The sequence below is a fragment of the Lagopus muta genome, chromosome 26 (assembly GCF_023343835.1).
Source record: "Lagopus muta isolate bLagMut1 chromosome 26, bLagMut1 primary, whole genome shotgun sequence".
Lineage (NCBI taxonomy): Eukaryota > Metazoa > Chordata > Aves > Galliformes > Phasianidae > Lagopus > Lagopus muta.
Genome location: NC_064458.1, coordinates 2,691,819 through 2,700,047, shown reverse-complemented (window position 1 = coordinate 2,700,047; position 8,229 = coordinate 2,691,819). Strand labels below are relative to the sequence as shown.

Below are 8,229 nucleotides of genomic sequence, written 5' to 3'. Positions count from 1 at the left end.
CCACAGCTCCCTGGTGGCAATGGACTTCCTGGGAGCCAGGACCGGAGCGCTGTGCCTCGTGCCTTCCGTCACGTACTGCCTGCTGCCCGCAGTCGTTGATACCTCTCTCCATCGAAGCGTGTACCCAGCTCTGCTGCTATGCTTTCCCTCTGCTTTTTCCTTTCCCTCATGGGTCAGAGAAGCAGTTGGAGTCTGTTTTCCCACGGCTGGTGGCCGGGCAGGGGCTGCTCAAGGGCTTGGCTTCATGGAGAGGCTTCAGGCACGGCCACCAGGACCCGGTTGCTTCCCTGGAGATGCCCATCTCTGGGTTTCCACCACTGGAAGCTTTTGGAAGTGCTTGGCAGTGGTTTAAATAACCACAGCCAGCCCTGAGCAGCCCAGCTGTGTGCCTGCCCCTGCAGCAGGAGCTGGCAGTCGTTGGTGAGGGATGGCACTGTGTTCACACCGGGTTCTTTTCAGCACCAAACCTGGTTTGTGGGAACGCTTGCTTCCGACTTTCAGGGCTGTGCAGAGCAGCTGCACATGTTCTGCTCCACGGTGCACAAAACCTCGTGGACCTTTGGGATGCTGTGTGCAGGGCTCAGGCTGAGGTCATTTGCGACCTTGGTGTTTTCTCCTTAAATGAAAGAAAACCTTTCTCCCTTCTCTTGCAAAGCACCTGATCTGTGAGCAGCTCCCCTCCCTGGGGAGCCCCTGGGGACCAGCAGCTGGCTGGGATTTCTCTGCAGATGGACCTGGTTTAACATCAGCTTTTGGGTTTGTTTGGTGGTTTTAGGTTTGTGCTGGCCGTGGGCAGCGCCGTCTTCGATGCCATGTTCAATGGTGGGATGGCCACGACTTCCACAGAGATCGAGCTGCCCGACGTGGAGCCTGCTGCCTTCCTGGCTCTGCTGAAGTAAGCAGCTAACGCAGCGGGATGAGCCGATGGACTGTAGAGAGGAGTGCTTCCATTGAAAGCAGTGAACCATTCTGTGAAGTGGAGGTCGTACGTTAAATAAACCTCTCTGCCAATCCATCTGAGGGCTTTAAACGCTGCTGCTAAATCCCTCTTTTTCTGGGTGACATCTGGTCTAGCTGATGCCCAGAAATATCTGCCTGGCTTCATCTGGAGGTGTAGCAGCCATTAAATAAGCAAGCCTTCCTGCTCTTTCACCTTCCCAGCATGTGTTGCAGGTCTTTGTGCTGGGAGGAGGAGGAGGAAGGAGCTGTGACATCCCATTCGCAGTGGCTTTGAGCTCAGCTGGTGCTGTGTGCAGTGCAGCAGCCCTGGATGTGTGCTGGGATGTCGCTGCCTCATCTCTGCAGGGTTTCTGTCACCAAGTTCTGGGCTTTCAATGTGATGCTCCTGACACGTTCCCTGCTTGCTCCCCATTAGGAACAGTACCTGTATCTAGCTTTGGCACACACAAAAAGTGCTTTGGTCGGGACTGTGCTGTCCTAGAAGGTTTGAGAATCCATCTCCATAGAATGAAAGGCCCGAAATAAAAGCCCTGCAGCCCCCTGCCTTGGGCTCACATCAGCTCAGACACGTGGGGAATCCCCTCAGCTGGCACATGGCTCCACAGCAGCACGTTGTGTCTCTGGAGCACAGAGTTACCATCTGCCTTTTAGGCTTGGTGAGGCTAGAATATCAAAAGAGAGGCAAAATCGGGCTGTTCCCTGCCAGCACTGATCAGTTCAACCCCATCAGTTATCAGTCAAATCAGTGATCAGTTCAACCCCAATGACCATTTTCCTTGTCTGGGGTCACCCTCTCCATCTTCCCTCTGCTTCTGCATCCTGTCCTTCCTCACATCCATCGATGAAAGGGGAGCTCCAGGATGGTAGGCAGAGACACAGAATGGCTTGAATGAATTGCAGGGCTGCTCTGTTACCTCGCTGAGTGATGCTTGTCTGCCTGCTTCCAGGTTTCTTTATTCAGATGAAGTTCAGATCGGACCAGAGACTGTTATGACGACCCTTTACACAGCTAAAAAGTACGCAGTGCCAGCCCTGGAAGCTCACTGTGTGGAGTTCCTGAAGAAGAACCTCCGAGCAGACAATGCCTTCATGCTGCTGACACAGGTGAGGTTGCCACTGTTGGCACGAATCTGTTGGAACAGGAGGACGGGTTCAGTGAGTGTTATCATCCCAAAGAGAGCTGTTCTGTGCTGGTGTGCTTTGCAGCCTTCCTCACAGCTGCATGGTGCTGAGCAGGTTTGTAAGGAGCAGCACAGGACAGCAGTTCAGGGCAGAGGCCTTAGGGTCCTTGCAGGGGTGATGGCAGCCAAGGCTGCTTTCCCATCTATGTCACAGCAGCGTGCTTGTACCTCCCTGGCTGTAGTGGTTGAGCTCTTCAGGTTCAGCAGCCCAGAATCTGAGAGATCAGGAGCTGTTATCCAAAAGCAGAGATCTTCCCTGCAAACCCCAGCTGTGGAGAGACATCGTGTGCTGTCCCTCAGCTTGTGGAAGCTGGAAGTGGGAACTTCTGGTGGCACAGCTGGGCTCTGGGGGCCTGGGGAGTATCTGCCACCCTGCAGCTTTGGCAAGGCAGCATGTAGGGCTGCAGTGACTTCTTTCCAAGTCTCAAAGGTCCTTCAGCTAAAGGAGGTGTCCTGGGTTTTCAGACACCGCTGGTGCTGGATGCAGACAGGCTTCCCTGCTTCCTGTTGTGCTGTGGGGTTAGTTCACAGCACAGCCATTACAGTTATCACTGTGATTCCTGCGTGGTTTGCTTGCTGTGGCAGCACACCAAGTTCCCAAAAAGCTGAAGGGTGGGATTGTTGGAGATGCCCCCATCTCTGTGTTAGGCAGCACGAGGGCCTTGTCTGGAGCCGGTTACCAGGAGACAGCCAGATCTGCTCCTTGGTTTGGAAAGCAACTAAAGTTCCTGCTTCTACTGCCACAAATCTGTCAATTAAAGACCTGAGATCTGAGCACACAGCGATTCCCAGCACATGCAGGGCTGCAGGCAGCTGGTGGAGCCTGAGAGCCCACAGCTCTGTGTTGTGTCCCTGCTGAGTGCTGCTGCTCTGACACAGCATTTCAGGCAGCATCCGATCCCTGCGTGGCAGAAGCTTTTCCTGGTGCTCACAGTGAGTGAGTGGCGGTGCTCTCCTGTGCCAGAAGTGCATGCAGGTGTCATGTGCAGTCAGCAAGGAAGGTAGGGGGCAGAGCTGTGTGATGTAGTGCGTGTCCTTCCTCTCAGATACCAGCACCCCACTGCTGGCACTTCCCTGATCCATGAGAGCAGTGAGCACAGCGTTGGCTCTTTGCACACGCATCCCTGTGCTCTCCTGAGCCCTGCAGCCACACATGGGGTGGGCAGGTGGGCCTCAGTGTTGGCTTTGAGGTGGAATCGCAGCGCTCTGTGGCACCAGGTGTGAGGTGGAGCGGTTTCCCCTCAGCAGGATGGAGCACTGCACACCTTGGGGTGTTCTGCTGCTGCACGGTGTCGGCCTGGCTGCGTTGCTGCACCAGGAGCCACCTCTGTGCATCCTTACAGCAAGTGGAGCCGTCGTGCAGAGCCACCTCCGAAGAACAAAAACCATATGAGAAAATGAGCCTCGTTCAGCTGGCTGCTCATTGTGGTGCTGTGTGTAGGAGGAAATGTGTGCCTGGGGTCGTGCACAGCTGGAGCAGAGCCGTGCCCCGTGCAGATCTGCGCTCTGGCCTTTGCCTTGCTGCGTTCAACGCCTGACAGACTGCTGTGGTCAGGCACAGCAGCGCCAATGAGGATGGGGTGTGGGGAGGGGGGGAGCGCCAGCGCTTGGCATCAACTTGTAAAGAGCCCTGTGTGTTAATGAGTGCTTCTTCACGACCAGGCGAGGCTGTTTGATGAGCCTCAGCTGGCCAGCCTGTGCCTGGAGAACATCGACAAGAACACATCCGATGCCATCAACGCAGAGGGCTTCACTGACATCGACCTTGGTGAGCATGATCCCTCCCCTGCGGGCTGCCCGTGCGCTGTGCTCCTGCCCATGGACACCTGGGCTTCCATCTGCTCCGGGTCGATCTGAGGGAGGCTGCACAAAGTGGCTGCAGAGCAGAAATGCATTGGAGCTGCTGGCTTCGTGCAGCTGAATTTCTGTGGGCACCACACAGTGGCTGCGTGCTGTGCTGCCGCCGGCAGGTTTGGGCTGGGCCTAGCATGCCTTCCCCTGCTGAGCTGGCAGCGTTCCCCAGCCTTCCTCAGGCTCTGGAGTTACAGAGGTGTTGTTGTAGAAGCAAGAACTGGTTCTCTTAATTATCCTACACAGCAGCCCAGCTCGCTGTGCGCTGCTCGTAGGCGCTAACGCTCGGTCGTCAACCTTCCTTCTGAGGGGACGGCACACAGGGTGTGAGGCAGGGGGCTTTTATGCCAGCCTGAGTTACACTGCAGCTCCTCCTGCTGCAGTCAGTGTGCAGAACAGAGGGGCAGTGCTGGCTGTGCCCTGTGTCCCTGCAGACACGCTGGTGGCCGTGCTGGAGCGCGACACGCTGGGCATCCGGGAGGTTCGTTTGTTCGGAGCCGTGGTTCGCTGGTCGGAGGCTGAGTGTCAGAGGCAGCAGCTGCAGGTGGTGCCTGAGAACAAGAGGAAGGTGCTGGGCAAAGCGCTGGCGCTCATCCGCTTCCCACTGATGACGATTGAGGAGTTTGCAGCAGGTAACCGTCCCGGCTGTCACACCAAATTGAACTCCTTGTGAATTTCAGCCGGAGGCTGTTCTGTTATCTTTGGCTTCAGAAATTACTGTGCTTGTCCTCTTCCTCCCCCCGTCCCCCCACCCCGTGCTCCTGTGCTCTGGTGGAGGTGTCAGCGCTCTGCCAGGTGAGCTGGGTGCCTGTCTGTCCCACGCTGCGCTCCAGGCTCCCTTCTGTTCACTGCTGGCCTCATGCAGCTGCTGCCACACAGAGCTCAGCCCCCACGAGGGCCATCAGCGTTCCTCCAGCTGGTGGTGCTGAGTCTCTCCCAGCACATTTCTCCTTTCTGAGAAACCCCACAAGCTTTTTCCATCCTCTTTAACCCAAAAGATGAGCAAAAGAAACTCCAGAACACTGCACCCAAGTGGAGGTGCAGTGAGTTACCCCTGCCCCCCCCCCCCAGCCATGCCTGCAGCACCCAGTGGCTCCGGCTCTTCCAGGCAGAGCACAGCAGAGCTCAGGGAAGGGAACCCCCAGCTCTCCTCTCAGCAGCGCTGTGTCAGCAGCTGTGGGGCCCAGAGCTGTGCGTTGCACGGGGTCATTTCAGATGTGATTAACGATGGTTCATTCTTGCTAAGCAAAATCCCCTCGCGCTCATTGCTCCGTCAGCTCTGTGCCTCCGGCCGTTCCTCTGCTCCACGCAGCTCCTGCATCCCACATCTCCAACCCCCAGCCGTGCTCTGTGAGAGCCTCTCTGCTCACAGAGAAGCAGAGCAGCTTCTGCTGGAGGAGCTGCAGCACTGATTTCTTCCCAGTTCCCGTGTGGAGGCACGGGGAGCTGCTGCCACAGCTGCTCTTGTCCAGGCACGGCGCAGAGGTGCTGCAGTTCCCTGGGAGCTCACAGCCCTGCAGCAGTGATGCTGTGTTTCCCAGCGCCGTGTGCTGGCAGCCCTGGGCTCACCGTGCTGCTCCCTGCAGGGCCGGCCCAGTCGGGGATCCTGACGGACCGGGAGGTGGTCAGCCTGTTCCTGCACTTCACCGTGAACCCCAAACCGCGCGTGGAGTTCATCGACCGGCCGCGCTGCTGCCTGCGGGGGAAGGAGTGCAGCATCAGCCGATTCCAGCAGGTGGAGAGCCGCTGGGGGTACAGTGGGACTAGTGACAGGATAAGGTCAGCTTCTCTGCTCGTTCTGCTGCCGATAGATTCGTGTTTCCCGAGCTTTCCTCCCCGTGCCCGCAGGGCAGCGTGCCAGGCCCTGCTGCCGGCCGCGGGGGAAAGCGGCCGCGTTCTGCCGTGCGCGCAGCTGCAGGCGGCTGCTTGCTCCTGAGTGCCAGCGCTGCGTCCAACGCGCTGCTGGGGCGGCTCTCGTAGCCGCGGGGCAGCGAGGCGGTCGGGGCTCAGCGGTGCCGCTGGTTGCTGAGGGTCGGATGAGGGGCTTTGCCGCCCGCTTTGCTGCTGACGGCGCAGGGCCGGGCCGGGGGAGGAGCAGCCGCGTGCAGCCGGGCCGGGCTGCGGCTGGAGCGGGCGGGAGGCGGCCGGGAAGCCGCGGTGCTGTGGGGTGGCGCTGGTTGCAGGGCAGGGAAGTGGCGCTGGCGCAGTCCTGCAGGCACGGCGCCTTTTCACCGCTGCCTCCGTGGGTGCGCGGTGCAGCCGGGTGAGCCGTGCGTGGCGCTGCTGTGAGCCGTGGCTGTACGGAGCCGGGCTGGGGCACAGCAGCGGGGCAGGCGTGCGTCCTTCCAGCCCAGCGTTGCCCCCGTGCCCTTCCAGCACTGTGCTGGGCCGGGGGAAGCCTGCCGTGCTGCACTGTGGAGCAATTTGCCCCGATTCCCCTTTCCTGTGTGCAGTGGGTTCTCAGAGCAGCTCTGTGAGAGCAGCACTGGGAGCTGCTGCTGGCACCGGGTCGTCCTGCAGCCCCCCAACTCGGTGCGCTGTGGGGCTCAGCGATGGGGCGGCGCGGCTCTGCTTCCCCCACGTGAAACCAAACGAACTCGGGGCCGTAGCACAGCCAGCTTTACGGGTCAGGATCTCAGCAGAGGATTCCAGCTGTGGGTGTGAGGTGCGGGGCGGCAGCAGGGGTGGCGTTGGCGACGTGTCGGCGCTGCAGCGGCGCTCTGAGCACGGCTGTCTGCCCCTGCAGGTTCTCAGTGAACAAACGCATCTTCGTGGTTGGGTTTGGGTTGTACGGCTCCATTCACGGCCCCACAGACTACCAGGTGAACATCCAGGTACGTGGCTGGGATGTGGGGGAGGAGCACAGTGGGGTGCAGATCCCTGGGGGTGGGGATCCGTGCCCACGGCTGTCACACGGGTGGAAAGCCGTTGTGTCTCTTGCAGATCATCCACACGGACAGTAACACGGTGCTGGGGCAGAACGACACGGGCTTCAGCTGCGACGGCTCCTCCAACACGTTCCGTGTGATGTTCAAGGAGCCCGTGGAGGTTCTGCCCAACGTCAACTACACGGCGTGCGCTACTCTGAAGGTACCTGGGGGGGCGGTGGGGCTGAGGGGCCGCACGCAGGGCAGAGGGGGAGGGAGGGAGGGAGGGAGCGCGAAGCCACGCGCTGTGCCTGAGCCGCCCCGCGTCCCCGCAGGGCCCCGATTCTCACTACGGCACCAAAGGGCTGCGCAAGGTGATTCACGAATCGCCCACCAGCGGCGCCAAGACCTGCTTCACCTTCTGCTACGCGGCCGGGAACAACAACGGCACTTCGGTGGAGGACGGACAGATCCCAGAGATCATCTTCTACACATAGTGCCGCCGCGGGGCCACGGCGCTGCGCCGCGCCCGCCTTCGGCTCGGAGCCCGACGGAGCCCAGAAGCGCCGCACCGAACCCCACCGCCGCAGGGCTGCGGCCGCCCCTTCGTCCCCCACCCGCGGCCGTGCTGAGCGTCGGCGCTTCTCCGCCTGCAGGGAGCGCGGAGGTGAGCGGCGCCGCTGGGGGGGGCTGAGCGCCGCGGGACGGACGATGGCGGTGGGGTCGGAGCGGAGCCGCGGAGCTCCGGTTCGGCGCTGCGGGGACGTCGCGGGAGCCCGCGGGGTGGGACGTTCCGCTGCGGTGATGCCCGGCAGCCGCAGCGCGGGCCGCGCTCGTGTTCTCCACGCGGGGCGGCTCAGTACGGCCAGTACCGAAAAAATGCAACGAAAACCACGGCGGAAACAGCGAGCCCGACGGCGTGCGGGGCTGCGGGGCCCGGCCTCAGCGCGGCCTCACGGCGCCTCTCCCCGCCGCCGCTCTGCGGTTTCTCTCCCCGTCGGCAGCCGTGAGCCGTTCGCAGGGAGAGGAGCCCCGCGTGGCTCAGCGCCGGGCGGCTGCTGTACGTACAGGAATGGCGCTCGCTGTCGGACTTCGCCCCTTTCCAAAAGTGTGAGGCGCTGCACCGCGTCACCCCCGAGCGGAGCTGGGGCCGCCCCCCCCCCCCCCGGCGCCGCACTGAATGTATCCGCTGCTCTGTCCCGTGTTCGCGCTCTGCTTTGGGCCGCGGCGCTGCGATTTGTACATAGGAGATGAATAAAGACCTTCGGTTGTCTTTAGGCAGCTCCTGGCGAAGTGCTGCGAGCCCCAAACCCGGCGCCTTCCCCCCCCCCCCCCCCCCCCCCCCCCGTGACCACGCAGACACGCAGCAA

At 61.0% G+C, this 8,229-nt stretch overlaps 1 protein-coding gene across 1 annotated transcript; it reads left to right on the top strand.

The window, feature by feature from the left end:
• Positions 1 to 774: 774 nt before the first annotated feature.
• On the top strand, positions 775 to 8,152 carry BTBD2 (BTB domain containing 2). The gene is made up of 8 exons (XM_048927910.1): positions 775 to 895; positions 1,908 to 2,064; positions 3,804 to 3,909; positions 4,427 to 4,624; positions 5,579 to 5,771; positions 6,739 to 6,826; positions 6,936 to 7,082; positions 7,195 to 8,152. Exons 1-8 carry the CDS (start codon positions 813 to 815, stop codon positions 7,354 to 7,356), a joined length of 1,134 nt encoding a protein of 377 aa, XP_048783867.1. The 5' UTR covers positions 775 to 812; the 3' UTR covers positions 7,357 to 8,152.
• Positions 8,153 to 8,229: the final 77 nt, after the last annotated feature.

Excerpts from the sequence above, each read along its gene's own strand:
- BTBD2 (XM_048927910.1), top strand. The coding sequence starts at position 813 with ATGTTCAATGGTGGGATGGCCACGACTTCCACAGAGATCGAGCTGCCC. Across the intron at positions 896-1,907 it reads GCCTTCCTGGCTCTGCTGAA|GTTTCTTTATTCAGATGAAG; the intron begins GTAAGCAGCTAA and ends GCCTGCTTCCAG. Across the intron at positions 7,083-7,194 it reads CGGCGTGCGCTACTCTGAAG|GGCCCCGATTCTCACTACGG; the intron begins GTACCTGGGGGG and ends GCGTCCCCGCAG.